General features: G+C 34.6%; 7 protein-coding genes across 7 annotated transcripts; 2 read left to right on the top strand and 5 right to left on the bottom strand.

Moving 5' to 3' along the window:
• The first annotated feature begins 2098 nt into the window (after nucleotides 1-2098).
• Nucleotides 2099-2891, top strand: LOC128396138 (transmembrane protein 170A-like). The gene is made up of 2 exons (XM_053356671.1): nucleotides 2099-2258; nucleotides 2361-2891. The coding sequence occupies exon 2, from the start codon at nucleotides 2364-2366 to the stop codon at nucleotides 2763-2765; it is 402 nt and encodes a 133-aa protein (XP_053212646.1). The 5' UTR covers nucleotides 2099-2258; nucleotides 2361-2363; the 3' UTR covers nucleotides 2766-2891.
• A 246-nt stretch (nucleotides 2892-3137) lies between these two features.
• LOC128396136 (transmembrane protein 33-like) lies at nucleotides 3138-5026 on the bottom strand. Its single transcript, XM_053356669.1, has 2 exons — nucleotides 4879-5026; nucleotides 3138-4735 (listed from the first exon to the last, which is right to left on the bottom strand). Exon 2 carries the CDS (start codon nucleotides 4449-4451, stop codon nucleotides 3618-3620), a length of 834 nt encoding a protein of 277 aa, XP_053212644.1. The 5' UTR covers nucleotides 4452-4735; nucleotides 4879-5026; the 3' UTR covers nucleotides 3138-3617.
• A 57-nt stretch (nucleotides 5027-5083) lies between these two features.
• On the top strand, nucleotides 5084-6570 carry LOC128396134 (ER membrane protein complex subunit 2-like). Its single transcript, XM_053356668.1, has 3 exons — nucleotides 5084-5202; nucleotides 5388-5484; nucleotides 5605-6570. Exons 2-3 carry the CDS (start codon nucleotides 5436-5438, stop codon nucleotides 6429-6431), a joined length of 876 nt encoding a protein of 291 aa, XP_053212643.1. The 5' UTR covers nucleotides 5084-5202; nucleotides 5388-5435; the 3' UTR covers nucleotides 6432-6570.
• Nucleotides 6571-6818: 248 nt separating this feature from the next.
• Nucleotides 6819-7791, bottom strand: LOC128396137 (ribosomal RNA-processing protein 7 homolog A-like). Its single transcript, XM_053356670.1, has 2 exons — nucleotides 7292-7791; nucleotides 6819-7225 (listed from the first exon to the last, which is right to left on the bottom strand). The coding sequence occupies exons 1-2, from the start codon at nucleotides 7644-7646 to the stop codon at nucleotides 6903-6905; spliced, it is 678 nt and encodes a 225-aa protein (XP_053212645.1). The 5' UTR covers nucleotides 7647-7791; the 3' UTR covers nucleotides 6819-6902.
• Nucleotides 7792-7922: 131 nt separating this feature from the next.
• Nucleotides 7923-10422, bottom strand: LOC128396130 (ATP synthase subunit beta, mitochondrial). The gene is made up of 5 exons (XM_053356664.1): nucleotides 10239-10422; nucleotides 9532-9862; nucleotides 9107-9434; nucleotides 8529-9023; nucleotides 7923-8456 (listed from the first exon to the last, which is right to left on the bottom strand). The coding sequence occupies exons 1-5, from the start codon at nucleotides 10345-10347 to the stop codon at nucleotides 8157-8159; spliced, it is 1563 nt and encodes a 520-aa protein (XP_053212639.1). The 5' UTR covers nucleotides 10348-10422; the 3' UTR covers nucleotides 7923-8156.
• A 113-nt stretch (nucleotides 10423-10535) lies between these two features.
• On the bottom strand, nucleotides 10536-12280 carry LOC128396132 (queuine tRNA-ribosyltransferase catalytic subunit 1-like). Its single transcript, XM_053356666.1, has one exon. It carries the CDS (start codon nucleotides 11950-11952, stop codon nucleotides 10741-10743), a length of 1212 nt encoding a protein of 403 aa, XP_053212641.1. The 5' UTR covers nucleotides 11953-12280; the 3' UTR covers nucleotides 10536-10740.
• A 1314-nt stretch (nucleotides 12281-13594) lies between these two features.
• Nucleotides 13595-15674, bottom strand: LOC128396133 (uncharacterized). The gene is made up of 2 exons (XM_053356667.1): nucleotides 15307-15674; nucleotides 13595-15064 (listed from the first exon to the last, which is right to left on the bottom strand). Exons 1-2 carry the CDS (start codon nucleotides 15436-15438, stop codon nucleotides 14060-14062), a joined length of 1137 nt encoding a protein of 378 aa, XP_053212642.1. The 5' UTR covers nucleotides 15439-15674; the 3' UTR covers nucleotides 13595-14059.
• Between the last annotated feature and the right edge of the window lie 436 nt (nucleotides 15675-16110).

Raw genomic sequence — 16110 nt, forward strand, 5'->3', positions numbered from 1 at the left:
CTTTTTCATTCCCAGAGTAGAGGAAGAAAAAACTCTGAGGATAAATGATTAAGCCAAAGTAATTAGAGGTGATTAGTTCAAGTAGAAAAGAGGGTTGCTCATGATGATATTTACTGATTCAAATGGACGTTACTGATGATGCTCTTCATCCTCATCCTCTCTCTCTCCCTATTTAATTTGATAGTCTCTCTCTCATTCTGATAATATTCCTTTAATATCGATTTCTTGATTGATCGCTGTTTAACCAATAAACTCAAACTTCTCATTCCCAGTTAAACTTGCCCAGAGTTTCACCTCTAATTTTACCTCCCTCCCTTTACCTCTTCTCCCAACATCATTATTTACCCTTTCTCTCTCTCTCTCTTCTTTCTCTTCCCTCTCTCCCACTCTGATGAATACAACATGGGACTTTTGAATGTACTTTCCATGTGTATTACCGGCATCCAAGTGATTCCCTCCTCTTGCTCTCTCTCTTCTTTCGTCTTCCCTGTCGTAATCATCTTCATCATTATAATCATTCGTCTTCTTCCACCTCCTTCTCAGTTCAACCCACTGTTAGCTAACCCAACAAATCGATAGATGTTGATTGAATAGAGAGAAAGACTCGAGAGAAACTCATGTTGTGTGTTTCCGATCGATAATCTTTTTTGGAGTAAATTTTTTTCTTTTTTTGCGCAAAAACTCTAAACCCTAAGCCCTCGATTGTATCGAGTAAAGCACAAGTAGAATCTAAATAATAATCATAATTTATTATTAGAGTATGTTAATCATCATGATCGTAATAATATAAAACTGTAGAGTCTCCTGAGTCTTTGTAACCCAACAAACTTAAATCTCAAGGGAAAATTAAAGGTAAAAATAGTAAAGTAGAAAGAGAAGAGAAATCTTCTTACCTTAATCATTCACTTCTCTTTCATCATCATAATCTTCCTCTCTTCATCATCCACCTTCAATCCACCTCCACTCGACCACCTCCTCCTCCTCCTCCTCGTCCTCTTTTTCCCTCCACATCCTATTGATTATTTCCACCCCTTCTCATCCTCATCCTCATCCTCATCTTCCTCTCGGTTAATTTAGTTTCAACTTGTAGCCTTTTTTGTTATTATTATTTCCCTTAACTCTAAATCATATTTAGCTTCGGTTTACCTGAAATTTATTTGATTTAAAATGATTAACCAACCATCATCTTCATCTTCATCTTCCTCTTTCTCGTTCTTATTTAATCTTTTTCTTCCTCATCCTCTTACTCTTTGCTCTTTAAATCATTTAACTTTTTCCTCTTAACCTCCATTTTCCTCATCATCCTCGTCATCCTCGTCATCATCCTCATCACAATTCAATTTACTTAATTCCAATTCTGAACTTTTTTACATCCCAATCACTCGTTATCAGCTTAACAAGGTTACAAAGAGTCAACTCATTTTAATTCAAATTAATTGCTAATCATCTAATCTGTTTGTTTAGTTTAGTTTTGTTTTATTTTCAATTTCAATTTCTTAATCTTAATTTCAATGAAATTAAATGAATCAACTTGAATGATGAAAGGAAAAAGTTTTCCACTCTCGAGTTATTTCATTCTTCACTTTCAATGGATTGAAATTTCCAAAGCAAATTTAATCTATTGATTAGATAAATTGATCTTTGAAATTTGATCAAGAAAAATCATCAATTATCGATAATTTGATTTGCCTTTTAATTATCGCACAAACGCAATCAACTCAAATGTTAACTTGAAGTATGAGGCTGAAATTTTGCCTCTTCTATTGATCGCAATTAATTAATTTTTCATGTTTTCTTAAATGAACGTTTATATTGATCAAATTGAGTAAATTAATTGGTTTCTATCTTCTAACAATCAACAATTAAATTTTCAATTATTCATAGAGATCAACTTATCAACCTTAACAACTTTTTGTTAATCAATGAAAACTAATGTAATTAGTGAGAAACTATTATATTTACTGCTTACGTCACATTCTTTATTTATTCAGAGTTAATTGTTCAAATTTTCTATGGTTTGATAATCGATAAATTTCAGAACCAATTTAATAATCAATCTTTTTTCATTCAAATTTCGCGCGATTCTTTTTATTTCCTCAAACTGTTTATTGTTTTCATCGGTTTCAGATGTTTTTCTTTCACTTTTGTTCACTTGATAATCAAGACTCTTGATTGCTAATGTCTTAATTGTTTGTTTATTAATTTATGAATTACAAATTAATCATCATTAGTCTTGCTTCATTCACTTAATCTCACAGGTATGTGTTTGGTTAAATTCATCATCATTTTAAACTATACAGATTGAAAATTGATTTGTTTAGTGGTTTTCATTGTTTTTTTTCATTTTTGTTCATCAACAGATTATGGGACAGAAAATATTTGAACCTGGTGATTTGCAATCATCGGAAACATTTTGGAATGTTTTGAAACTCTCACCTCGAGATAAATTGGACAAATTTGCCGAAATGTGGTTCCATGTTTTTCTTTGGGCCTTTTCATCTTATCTTTTTGTTCATTTGGTCGCTTCATTGGTGGCTTTTATTTCGTTAAGGAAACACAAAATTGCTCGATTTGCACCTATTCTTTTAATCATTTCAGGTGTTGTTACACCTTTGACTATGAGTTTAATCACAAGCTCAGCGATTGCTGGTGTTTTCAGAGCTGCGAGTATCGGTATGAGTCCATTGAATGCTTTTCTATTTGGAACAGGACAAACTCTGGTCAATCTCACTTTTAGTTTCACACGAATCCTCGCTACTTTGTAAGACAATTAAACTAACCCACCTTATAAATTACATCTGAATCATGTTAATCGTTACCAGAACCATTGTACAAAACCATGTAAATATGTTTCACACTCGACATTTCCATAAAAGACAAAGTTCAATTGATTTTATCGATCGATTAATTTATCTAATTTCTCATTCAATCTCACAATTAATATTTTATTTACTCGAAAATCAATGCAATAGTTCAATGAGATCTTTTTAATTGCAGCAATTTTATTCATTTCATTGTTAACTTTAAAGATGAATATCAAATTAACTTGGAAAAGGAATAAACAATCAATTGAACTCATATTAACTCTTCTTAAAGGTTCTAATTTAAGTTTGATTTGTGAAGCTCCGAAAGATCAATTAAAAAGGTAAAAAGATTCTTTGTATTTTCATGCGATGTGTTTATATTTCAATTTTGTGTATAAATTTTGACCTTGAGTCGAATACAATTGTCAATTAATATTAAAGAAATAGGACGAACTCATATTGGACTCGAGATTGATATCGACCTGTTTTCTATGACAACATCAATAGAGAAAAAGAATGACAATCTCTCGAGAGATTATAGACAAGAGAAAGAGAGAAAGACTATGTTAATGATTTAGATAGAATTGGAATTGTGATCATTAGAATTAGAATTAGGGATATAAAGGGAAGGAAAAGAATCAACTGTAAAGTGAAACAAAATTAATTCGTTCAATTATACATAGTACAATGTAATTTCGACGATAGAAAACGTGTATCTGTGGTGTAAGATTGTTTTTTGTTGTTCGATTTTCTGGTAACATATCATAACAGAGAAAAGAGTGACCTCAGTAATTACAAGATTGTTGTCATTGATTAATGAGGTGCTGAGACTGTTATCCTTGGTGGGGCAAGACGACATGTTAGATTAATCAACTTGAAAGATACGTTTCGTAGGAAATTTGGGCACTGAGGTCGCATGGCGAATGTTTCAATCGTTACCCTGAGTTGGCGGAAGGTTTGAGCCGAATATGGATTACGTCTTGAAGCATATCGAAGTACAATGAATCGATAATAGAGAAAAGGAGCCATTAATGATCCCATACCGGTGATTAATGCCAATATGATGACTGGCATAATAAATATTTCAGAAAGAGCTACAGTTTGTAGCATTACAGGAGTGTAACGAGCGAGAAATAAGGAGAGATTATTTTGAAGATTGCGACTCCCCTCGAGTGTTTCGATGATGGTTAAAACAGATCGGGTCAGATGAAGAGAAGCAAACAATGTTAAGGGTAGAAGGACCAAGGTAATCGGATTATGAGACAAAAATATCAGGGAAAAGAAGAGATAATGGCATGAATCTTCAGCTAATAGAAGATCCATGAATTCACGATTTAATCGAAATGCGGGTAACCTTTGGTGTAATCTAATAGCAGAGGTAGCCCCATTGGCGAGTAAAGCCTTTTGATAATAACTGAGGGAACTGTTGTTAGTTAAGAAAGGAACAATATGTAGAAGGGTGAAGAAAAGGGTCGCTAGTCGAGTGAAAAATGTTAAACAGTAAAGAGGGTTAGTGGTTAGATATTGTATAATCTCATCAAATCCTAATCGGCGACCTGTAGGTTGTTGTTGTGATGATGATGATGATGATGGTGGTGGTGGAGGATCTCCAGCAGAGCTACTACTTTGATCAGGTTCAGGTGGCATTTTCTTAGATTGTTTTAACCCAAATTAGAAGTAATAAAATAAAAAGATATGTTGAGATTGCAGAATAATGAAATGATATGAAAAACCGATGGTAGTAAACAAAAAAGTAAACAGGATTCACACCAATATAAAGCTTACGGAATAAGCCTAAGAGGAAAATACAAAACAGAAAGCCAAGTGAAGTTCAGGTAAGTAAAAAAGAAAGTATAATTGAATCGATAGAAAATCAGCAAGGTAGTTCAGAATGATGTTAATGTCTTCCTCGTATAAACTACCACAGTTACCTTGAAGAAGTAAAGAAAAAGATAGAAAATCAATGTGATGAGAATTAAAAACAAAAAAATCAGTTGAATAAAAAGAGTTGAAGTATCAACGAAAAAGACTCGAGCTTCAACAGCAGCAACAATTTTGAACGATCAATAGTTACCTTTATCTCTTGACCAGCGAGTAACGTAACCCAATAATCACAATTAAACAAATTCAAGGAACACAATCAACTAATGGAGATAATAATTAACTGAGTCATTAATTGACTGTCATTATGAACCCAAATAAGAAAGCTGCTCCAATGAACCGACAGATGGCGAAAGCGAAAGAACAAATGATTTTATGGACCAAAAGATGGCGTTGGGAATTTCAAATTCTGAAATTCAGAATTTGAATGTTTATTGTTCATCAATCGTTCAGTTGATTGTATCTTAATTTATCTTTGATCTTTTGATTTTTGGCACTGAAACTTCACTGGTTTAAGGTAATTGTGAGAAATTTTGAATCTCTGATGAAAATCGTCCTGTTGCTCATTATCCTGAGCTTGTGATTTGTTTAATTTGTTTGTTTACTTTAGTGTGACTGACATGTTACCTTTAGGATTATTTTCAATCTTATATTTTAATCGGTTCATTTATTTAATTTAAATTCTATTGTTGTCTTTTATAGATTTTAAATACAACTTCTAGTTTGGATTTTCAATCTCATCGTGCAATCATGTCAATCAAACCAGCTAATCTTTGGTGTAAAGATATAACTACTCGAGGTAATGAAGTTAATCAAATTCTATTTCCATTTCTATCTGCCTCATACTGAATTTCAATACAGATTGTTTTTTTTTTCTAATATTATTTTATATACAATTTGCATTTATTTTTATTTAAAGAGGCTCGAGAAATATTACAAAAATGGAGAGAAGAGAATGCCCGGTGTCCAGAAAAAGTGAGAGATCTTTGGGTAAATTGTCTTTCTAAATGCAAAAGCCTTGGAGATGAAAGATGGCTGATTGTTGAACAAGTAGCCATGGCTGGAATGGATTTACATGATAATTCTTTGACAAAAGAATGTTTAACCATTTTGGAAGATAAGTTTCCAAAAAGCTCACGAGTTCGTCGTCTCAAGATAATGGCCAACATGGAATTGAGAGAAAGATACGAAGAAGCATTGAAAACATACGAAGCCATGATAAGGAAAGATGAAGCCAATTCTGTTCTATACAAAAGGAAAATAGCCATCTTAATAGCTCAGAAAAGAACCCCAGAGATAATCAAGGAACTTTCTGAGTATCTTAAGAAATTCATGAACGATACCGAAGCTTGGTTAGAATTATGTGATATCTACATCCAAGAACAGGCCTACACTAAAGCAGCCTTTTGCATGGAAGAGCTTATTCTGACCAATCCACACAACCATTTATACCATCAACGGTACGCTGAGATTCAATATACTATTGGAACCACTGAGAGCCTCGAGTTAGCCCGTTCTTATTATGCTCAAGCAGTGAAACTTAATCCAACCAATTTAAGAGCCTTGTACGGTCTTCAGTTAACTGCTTTTACACTTTCTAATCAACCGAGAATAAGTTCACAAAGGAAAAAAGAAAATGTCAAAATATCCTCATGGGCATCATCTCAAATTACTAAATTATATCAAGCATCTAGCAAAGACTCTCTGTCCATAGTTGAATCAATGATGACCAATCTACAGTTGTAATTCAATGTTCATTTTAAGATTGACATCTGAACATTAGAACCAATTTCTTTCCAAGGAACCAAATGACTTTCACCAAACAGTATAAAGGGAAGCAAATCAACTAAAAATAATTAAATTGAACCTTTTTTATTAGATCCAATTTGTATCTTGTACCCAATTCAGACACTTCTTTTATACTTTACAGTCAAAAAGAGGAAATGACTTTTTCTTATTTGTCATCAGAATCTTTATCGTTCATTTGTAGATGAAATTTTAAGAGATTCAAGAAATTACATGTAAGTTCCATCAAAGATCTTACAAACAAAATCTCTCGAGTGAATCTGCTTAAATTAAAGACTGAAGTTAAATCGGATTGTTTCAAATTAAATTGTAGCTCATTATCAACTATTCACTTAATCAAACTTTGATCAAATTCCAAATATAATTTACTGAACTTACATTTATATAAATAAAATAATAGAAGAAACGAAATTACAAAACATCACTTTTCACCTTTTCAGTTCGAGGAAAAATTTCACTTTTAGCTCTTTTCTTTTGCATTTTCTCAGTGATTTTCTTGTCTAAATAATCAGCATTCGGTAGGAATGGTTTCTTTCCATGGCGAGAAACTTTAATCCATCCATCTTCATCTGCAACTCCTTCCATAGCTTTGGCATTTTCTTTTTCCAATCGCACCCTTTTATCGTATCGAGCGATATAATTAGTAATATCTTTCTTAGTAGCTTCCAAATCCAGTATTGATTCATTGTAACAATGTTCCCATCTCCGTAGTCCTGTTAGTGGTTTTCCTTGACCTAAAGAAATAGAATAAAATTAACCTTTATGATTAATATGAAAGGATTTCTAATAGATCAACTCACCATATAGATACAAAATTTTCTTTGATTCAATGAGCTGGTTCATTGATTGAATACCTTTCTGATCTTTGAATACAACAACAGCGGCTCGATAACCATAGATTGGGGATATTTCACCTCCATCAAAAGTAGCTTCATTCATTCCGATTGTCTCAATGGAAGAATGAAATCTGATGGACTTTATAGAGCCAAAGGTCACCGATAGACTTTTCTTAACGGAAACAGCGTCACAAAAACCTGGCAAATTAATTAGAATGACACTTTTCTCTTTGTCAGAAGCGAGAGGCTTCACAAAGACATGACGAACAACTTCACTCGCTTTATTGACGACAACATTAAGCACTTTGATCTCTTGCATGGTTAACAAATTGACACCGAAAGAGAAACAAATTTAAATGAACCTCTTGGTAAACAAGAAAATCACATGAGACAAGAACACATGTTAGGGATCACATACTAATTTCCAAAGAGAGTCTCTTTAAATGGAACCTTTTTGGAGGTCATTTCAATAACATCGACATTAAATTCACGATTAAAAGACTTCTGGTTCGAAGGAAAATTTAAAACAAAGATTTTACTCAATTTTAATAGATTCTAATCGGCGAGAAGGGGAATAGAGGAAGAAGAAAGTGAATTTAAGGAAAGAATTGGTTTTATTCAGATAACAGATTTATGAACAGCTTTTCCAAGGAGAGACCCTAATATCATCTATCTCAATAGGAGTATAATCAGTGATGGTTGTGTGATTTTATGTTGGATGTTAGCATCTTTTCTTCAATGATTAATTTGATTTAATTTATTTAAAATTATCCCCAAAACATTTCGTTTTGTTCATCTCTCTAAGTGGTGGGTTTTATTTTCAGTTTGTTTAGTTAGCTTCGGAAGCAAGTTTTTGGGCCTTTTCTACAACTTCTTCAATTGGGCCAACCATGTAGAAAGCAACTTCAGGAAGGTGATCATATTCACCGGCAAGAATGGCTTTGAAACCCTTAATTGTTTCTGCTAATGATACAAATTTACCAGCTTGACCGGTGAAAACTTCGGCAACCTGGAAAGGTTGGGAAAGGAATCGTTGGATTTTACGGGCTCTTGATACAGTTAATTTATCCTCTTCGCTCAATTCATCCATACCCAAGATGGCAATGATATCTTGAAGAGATTTGTAATCCTGAGTAAAAGGAGAAAATGTGATCAGAAATATTTCATTGAAAACAGAGGAAATAAGTTTATGATTATTTACCTGAAGAATCTTTTGGACACCTCGAGCAACACCGTAATGTTCCTCTCCGACGATGTTGGGATCCATGATACGGGAGGTTGAATCAAGGGGATCGACAGCGGGGTAAATACCCAACTCAGCAATACCTCGAGAAAGTACAGTGGTAGCGTCCAAGTGAGCGAAAGTGGTGGCAGGGGCAGGATCAGTCAAGTCATCAGCTGGTACGTAAATGGCTTGTACTGAAGTAATTGATCCCTTCTTGGTGGTGGTAATTCGTTCCTGCATAGAACCCATGTCAGTTGCGAGGGTTGGTTGATAACCGACAGCAGATGGAATACGACCTAAAAGAGCAGATACTTCTGAACCGGCTTGAGTGAATCTGAAAATGTTGTCAATGAAAAGCAACACATCTTGACCTTCTTGATCACGGAAATACTCAGCGACTGTAAGACCAGTCAAAGCGACTCGGGCACGAGCACCAGGAGGCTCGTTCATTTGACCGTATACAAGAGCGACCTATGAAATTGAGGAGGACCAGATTAATTAATAAAAGGACAACGACAGAGCAAATTATTTTGATTATCCAAAGTCAAATTTACCTTAGAAGTTTTGTCCTTAAGACTGATGACACCACCTTCAATCATTTCATGGTATAAATCGTTACCTTCTCGAGTTCTTTCTCCTACACCGGCGAATACAGAGTAACCACCATGAGCCTTAGCAACGTTGTTAATCAGTTCCATAATCAATACAGTTTTGCCGACACCAGCACCACCGAAAAGACCAATTTTACCTCCCTTTGAATAAGGAGCCAAGAGATCTACAACTTTAATACCGGTAACAAGAATTTCTTGTTCGACGCTCATTTCAGTGTAAGCAGGAGCATCTTGATGAATTCCTAAGAATTTATCAGTGCTGATTGGGCCCCTATAAAGATAGTGGATAAAATTCAGAGTAAGTATTTGGTAAACCTAGAGCTTATTACTATTAATAGATGGATACAAATAAAAGATTAGAAAGTCACCTTTCATCAATGGGCTCTCCAATGACATTCATAATTCTACCCAAGGTCTCAGGACCAACAGGGATGGTAATTGGTGCACCAGTATCCAAAACTGCTTGACCTCTAACTAAACCTTCAGTACCATCCATAGCGATAGTTCTTACAGCACCTTCTCCCAAATGCTGAGCCACCTCAAGAACCAGTCTGGGTTTACGGTTTTCAACCTCTAAGGCATTAAGAATAGGGGGTAATCCTTCATCAAACTGAACGTCGACGACGGCACCAATGACGGCGACGATTTTACCATGTTTCACACTGCCGGATGATTGGGAGGCATACCTTCTCTGTTGACCTGAATGAGAAAATAAAATGGTTAAAATCTAAAAAGTAACGTAACAAACATCAGCAGAAAGTCATAGTCAAAGGCAAACCAGAAAATCTTTGCAATGACCTTTTGTACTCGTTGAAAACGTGATTAAATTAATTAACCAAATTTTCCACATTCAGAACTCAATTTAATTGAATGTAAATTGAATCAAAATGCTTAAAAATAGACATAAATAAAAATGTCCTTTAAGGTTGACCTCAAGGGCTAAATAAAACCATGAAAGCCTATACGATACATAAGAAAATATTGCAGATAGAAAGAGAAAAGAAAGAGAAAGAGGCAGACAAGTCTAGGGAAATACTTGAATGAGAAAAATAAGAATCAATTTTTCAACACTTACATCTACTATTAATTGCAGGAATTAATTTAAAGGTGTTGGTAGAGTAACTGAGACCAGGCTTAACTGAATTAAAGACGAAATTACAAACGTTCTTGGCGATTCCTTGCATTTTGGCCCAAATAATTAACACAAATTGACTAAATTGAAACAGTTATACTTTTGTTGTTGGAAATTCACCTTGTGAATGATGCGAACCGAACCAGAGGGCGTTCGGTTCGGGAGAAAATGTTTTTTTCTTTGGCGAAACATTTAAATTGTTACAATCAATTTGTCGATTGATTTGTTGAGACTATTGAATTTCTTATTAAGCGAATTAAAATCAATCGTTTTTTATTTAATACTGTGATTTTCGAGTGATTGTGACATTTTGTTTTTGCTTTTTGATTTGGTTTACAATTTGGTCAAGTTACAGAGAATCATTTTTCGTCATTGATTAAAATTGAGCCGAGAAATAGTTTGATTGATGAAACGTTGATTGTTTTCAATCAAATATTCCTTGGAATTAAAATTCGATCTTCAAAATTTCGAGAGCTGTTAATACCCATTCTGGGTAGTCCTTTTTACTCTTATAATGTTGATCAAGAGTTTGAATGATCAACGAGGGTAAATTTCCACATTCAATCGACTCCTTGATTTTATTCATGAATCGCATTTGAAATCTAACATTATGTTGACTAATCAGGTGACAAGCGACAGTATTTCGCTTTTTAAGAAGGTGGTAAAGTAATGATCGCTTGTAATTGTTGGCGCAAGCATAACAGTCGCAACCAGTTTCGATGACATTGAGATCATTTTGAAATGTTGACCATTTTAGATTGAGTTTAGTTCCAAGTCCAACTAGAGCACAACCGAAACGAGCTGTTCGTGTTGGGTAAACACAATCAAACATATCAACACCTAAAGCCGAACATAGTATCAAATCAACAGCAAAACCGACTCCCATTAAGTATCTCGGTTTATCCTCGGGAAGATTAGCAGTTGAACAAGCGACCATTTTGATGAAATCGACTTTACATTCCCCACCGCTCAGACCTCCAATAGCAACGCCCGGCGGATCTCTTGAAGCGATTTCCTTAGCGCATTGCGCCCGTAAGTCGGGATCTAACCCACCTTGAACGATCGGGAATAGATTCTGTCTTCCTTCAGAGCCTGAATGACGAGTCTTACACCGATCGTACCAACGGATGGTTCGATGTGTGGCCTCAATAAAACGATCCTTGTCTGAGTGTGTTGATGAGATAACATCATCTAGTTGCATGATTATATTAGCACCGATTTCATGTTGGATGGAAGTCGCTCCTTCTGGAGTGAGAACAGTTTCCATTGCATCGTCATAAGGTGATGTGAACACGACTCCGTTTTCATCGAGCTCCATAAGTTTGGACAAAGACACCATTTGAAATCCACCGGAATCAGTAAGTAGACCATTCTTCCAGTTCATGAACTTGTGTAGCCCACCGGCGGCAGCGACCACTTTAGCTCCTGGTCTGGAGGCCAAATGGTAAGTGTTGGACAACATCATGTTACATCCGGTAGCTTCGATTTGATCAGGAAGAAAACCTTTAAGTGTCCCATTGGTCCCGACAGGCATGAAAACGGGTGTTTTTACCAGAGTTCGAGCACCATGAGGGGAAGTTGGTTCCAAAATAAGGTCACTCTTTCTGCCTCGTGTAGATTTACATTTGGAGACAACTTTGAACTCTAGAGCTTTCATCTTGTTTCTCAAACTGAAATAAATAAAAAAATGAAAAAAGATTAATTAATTTTCTATTAAAATTTTGCAAAATTAAAAACGAAAATTTCCATCACAATGAACTGGATTATCATCGAGTCGGTGAGAAATCACAACAAAACATTTGATTCTTTCTGTTTACACATGAGAAGAGATCACATGTTTGAAAAGAGACAAAAACAATAACTAAATCAGTTGAAAAGGAAGACTTTCAATGAAAGAAAATCCTGATGATTAAAGATCAGAATAACAATAGAGATAAATAGAATTGAATTGAAGAGCTATTTAAATTTCTTCCTCTTTCACCCTGAGTGAGTTTCATGAGTGAAAGACACTAGAGCTGTATAAACAAATCGAAAGAAGAGCAAACTGATTGTTTGGCATTTCCATTCGTCTTTAATGACTCACAACTTTCGAATTTCGTTCTTCTCCAGAGAACATGGAGTCAGGAAGACGATGTGTTCTACCATTTTCGGAGACTCAAGTCGAAACCAGGCCATGTCATTTCTATGATTTTATATCAATTAAACTGTTCGAGGATCTCCTTTTACGATATATTAATATTTTACGGAGTATTAGAACCATTCAAGTTGCTTTGTTTCCTTTTCCTGTCCCAATGAAGATCAACTTCTCGCAAAACCATTTCAGTCAGAAAGCAACACTTTTCAAATAAATCGCAACATTTTCACACTTTGGTGATACTTCTGGTGTTTTATGACCTTTTCAAATGAAGAGCAAAACTTTTCTAGTCAACAGCAAGACATTGGTCAAGATACAATTCGACGGTCATTTTAGTCTTTGTTTTAGTTTCCCTCCGTTTTGATAATTTCTTGTGATTTTTATCAATATGTCTCAGTTATCTCAAGAAGTGAAAAAATTAATAATCGAATCTCATCGAAATAATAAAAATAGTTCTGAAATCGCGAAAATATTCAACACTAAACCAGGAACAGTTAGATCAATTATCTCTCGTTTCCGAAAATCAGGTACATTAGAAAGGGAAAAGACAAGGAAAAGAAAATTAAACGATGAGATCGTGGAAGTGATCAAAGGATGGGTTCGTGTTAATTGCCAATTAACATTGGAAGAGATCAGGAATAAAATCGAAGAGGAATTCGATGTAAGTGTTTGTGTCTCAACGGTTTATTATTGTTTGAGAGGTTTGAATTTCTCATATAAAAGAGTATCAATTGTACCTGATCGGCGAAACTCGGAAACTGTGATTTCAATCGTTAAAACTTTGGAGACCAAATAACCGAGCAATTGACCTTAAGTGGAATCGTTTTTATCATTTTCAAGGTTATAAGTAAATCTATTGACAATCAACATAGCTGATTGTACATGTTCATTATTATTGTTTGATTACATAATTATCGCCTTAAAACCAAACAATCAACTCTTCATTTCTTTCATGCTAAAAACTGACCTTTCGCAATTGACCATGAAACCTTAAATTATTCAGAACATTGAAAAAAGAACCTATTTAGATCGTAAAGAATTAAAAACCTTGAAAATTAAAACAAATTAAAAATTCTCAATCCGTTGATTAGTTTTCTCAAGATTTGATTTTGCATTATAATGATAATGTTTCTGTTCACCCAATCAATCAAGAACGATATTCGTGTTTGAATTTACGATCTTTTCATTTATTTGATTAACCCTTTAAGATGATTTATTGTTGGATTTAAGGATTAACATGATTCGTTTTGATTTATGATATAAATTGATTTGATTTCAGATTCAATCATTAGTGGAAAATAAACATTATGAACGTTCAGGGTAATAAAGATTGTGTAGGAATTGATGCGATTCAGATTTCCAGATGAACAAAAAGAAATAGATTTTTGAGAAAGTTCAAAAAGTGGAATCAAAAATTAAAGAAAGAAAATGGATACAGCGATTGGTCTGAATTCGAGTATAAATTCATTAAGGAATAATTAAAAGAGATGTAGATTAGTATACTGGTCTCGAAGGTGATGAATACCTCGTAATAAATGATTAAGGCGTTTGGAAGATGCTCAGAAAGGAACTTCTGGTTAAATATAACAGAGAAAAAGGTCACTTGGCTTGACGATATTTTGGTCTTCATTCATGAATTTAAGGTCACATGTCTGAAGCGATCACAGATTAAATCGAATTTTGATTGTTTTCTTAATTTATGGACTTCTGAGCGAGGACTTTTTGTGTTGTTGATCGCTCTGAGATCAGAAGATTTAATATCACTAGTGGAACAAGGTGACGATTCTTGGTACGACGAAGATAGAGTAGAATTTGAAACGTTGGCACCTTTTTGACGGATAATTTTGAATGGCATCGGTTTGCTACTTGGCTTTTTTGTCGACGGTTCAACATAACATTGATTCTGTTGGTCAAACTTTTTAATTTCTACCATCTCAATACGAGGATAAATCGAGCGACATTCGGAAGAAGGTCTGACGCTCCTGAATAAAGTTGGTTTACATTTGACTGATCTTTTTAATCGAACTGATTTCAGGAGACAATTTAATTCTTCCATGTCATTGTTAGAGTTACTTCCACTTCCACCGTCGCCACTACCACTCGCTTCATTGGTATTCTCGATTTTAGAAGTCGTCAGATTTGAGTTACTATTTGCTGAGGCTAATTTACTGAGTTCGTTAATCTTCTTGGTCAATCGTAAGGCCTTTTTCTGCATCCCATGTAGCTTGAGACATTTTCCATCTCTTGCATCACGAACATCCCAAGTATTGGCTGAAGATTCGTCCTGAAGTCTATTTATCCGCCGTTGAATGATAGCGAGTGATTTTTCCAACTTACATACTGTTGTCTCTTTTCTGGCTTTCTTTTTACGCTTTCGACATTTGCCCGAACAACTCACATGTCCAGTGAGCAAAACCAATTCTTTCATCATCTCTTTGTATATTGCATTGGCTTTTTCGTGGTCAGTCTGTTCAGATTCCAATTGACAACTGAATCGTCGGATAAGATCTTCGAATGAGACCTGATCCCAGTGAGGGGAAGCGTTGTATCGAGTTACAGATCTACGTAAGCCAGAGTATCTTTTCTTGCGTTGGTTTGGAGAATCATTCAAACGAGTGCGACAAAGAACAATAAACTATACCAGAACAAAGAAAGAACATGAAACGGATCAATTAGATTGAAATGTACAAAGAAAACATAAAAGAGAAAAGCAAAGGTATTCAACCATCTCTGGTTCTCTCTGACCAAAGTCGCTTGTGAAGCCAATGAAAGAACACAAAGAGACACCAGAGATGATGAAGAAAGAGAAAAAGACAGAGGAAACTTGAAGATGTAACCACAATATGATCTCAACGAGACAGAGGCCAATAAACAAACCTTTTCAAGAGACGCGTTTTTATCAGATCCATTTGCAATTAAATTAGATTGTGACCCTCGTTGTTGTTCATTATTCTGATATGTAACCTCATCAATAGAGTCATTGGAAACTGACTCACTGAACTTTTCCATGGTAGGTAATAGATGTTGACTCGGCCTTTGAAAAGAAAGAAGCTCAACTTAAGAAAAACAACAAAGAGAAAGGAAGATAATTGGAAGCTAAAGAGAAGAAGAGAAATTCAATCAATTAGACAGAAAAAAACTGTAAAGGTAAAAATAGAGAAAGAACAAAAATTGAAGGAGAATCAATAAAAAAGAGAGAAAAACAAGTAAATAAAAGAAAAGAGAAAAAACAACAAGTGAGAGAAAGAGAAGAGAGAGAAAAACAAGAATGTGAGAGAGAAAGTGAGAAGTAAACAGAAGAAAAATCAAGTTAACGATCCAGGGAATCGATTCTTTTGAATCCTTGAGATAATCTTTTTCTCTGTTGAATAGAACAAAATTTTCACTGATCCCTTTAATCCCTCGAGCAAAATGACCGATCACAATCAACGACTTTGACCAGTAGATGATTCGTTTGCTAATTGGTAACATTTGCATCTAATTGTTGTTGGGAGCCATCGAATTGACTTATTGTTTGGTTAACTGTTCGTTTCCACCACCGGTTACCTTTTACCTAATTAATTCATCATTTGATTAATTCTCTAATTACCCTGATGGGGAAAATTAACAATTTCGAGCGATGTAATTAGTTGTTTAATCAAATTGTGAGAAAAAAACTACTTCGTTTACTGAGAAATCAAT

This window comes from Panonychus citri, unplaced genomic scaffold (genome assembly GCF_014898815.1).
Source record: "Panonychus citri isolate SS breed McGregor unplaced genomic scaffold, ASM1489881v1 Contig00143, whole genome shotgun sequence".
NCBI classification, from domain to species: domain Eukaryota; kingdom Metazoa; phylum Arthropoda; class Arachnida; order Trombidiformes; family Tetranychidae; genus Panonychus; species Panonychus citri.

What these genes read in the sequence shown, in the direction of transcription:
- LOC128396138 (XM_053356671.1), top strand. Translation starts at nt 2,364, where the DNA reads ATGGGACAGAAAATATTTGAACCTGGTGATTTGCAATCATCGGAAACA.
- LOC128396136 (XM_053356669.1), bottom strand. Translation starts at nt 4,451, where the DNA reads ATGCCACCTGAACCTGATCAAAGTAGTAGCTCTGCTGGAGATCCTCCA.
- LOC128396134 (XM_053356668.1), top strand. Translation starts at nt 5,436, where the DNA reads ATGTCAATCAAACCAGCTAATCTTTGGTGTAAAGATATAACTACTCGA. An exon ending in TAAAGATATAACTACTCGAG is followed by an intron (nt 5,485 to 5,604) that starts GTAATGAAGTTA and finishes TTTTATTTAAAG; the next exon opens with AGGCTCGAGAAATATTACAA.
- LOC128396137 (XM_053356670.1), bottom strand. Translation starts at nt 7,646, where the DNA reads ATGCAAGAGATCAAAGTGCTTAATGTTGTCGTCAATAAAGCGAGTGAA. An exon ending in GAAAATTTTGTATCTATATG is followed by an intron (nt 7,226 to 7,291) that starts GTGAGTTGATCT and finishes CTATTTCTTTAG; the next exon opens with GTCAAGGAAAACCACTAACA.
- LOC128396130 (XM_053356664.1), bottom strand. Translation starts at nt 10,347, where the DNA reads ATGCAAGGAATCGCCAAGAACGTTTGTAATTTCGTCTTTAATTCAGTT. An exon ending in TCCTGCAATTAATAGTAGAT is followed by an intron (nt 9,863 to 10,238) that starts GTAAGTGTTGAA and finishes TTTCTCATTCAG; the next exon opens with GTCAACAGAGAAGGTATGCC. An exon ending in TTAAGGACAAAACTTCTAAG is followed by an intron (nt 9,024 to 9,106) that starts GTAAATTTGACT and finishes TCAATTTCATAG; the next exon opens with GTCGCTCTTGTATACGGTCA.
- LOC128396132 (XM_053356666.1), bottom strand. Translation starts at nt 11,952, where the DNA reads ATGAAAGCTCTAGAGTTCAAAGTTGTCTCCAAATGTAAATCTACACGA.
- LOC128396133 (XM_053356667.1), bottom strand. Translation starts at nt 15,438, where the DNA reads ATGGAAAAGTTCAGTGAGTCAGTTTCCAATGACTCTATTGATGAGGTT. An exon ending in AAAACGCGTCTCTTGAAAAG is followed by an intron (nt 15,065 to 15,306) that starts GTTTGTTTATTG and finishes GTTCTGGTATAG; the next exon opens with TTTATTGTTCTTTGTCGCAC.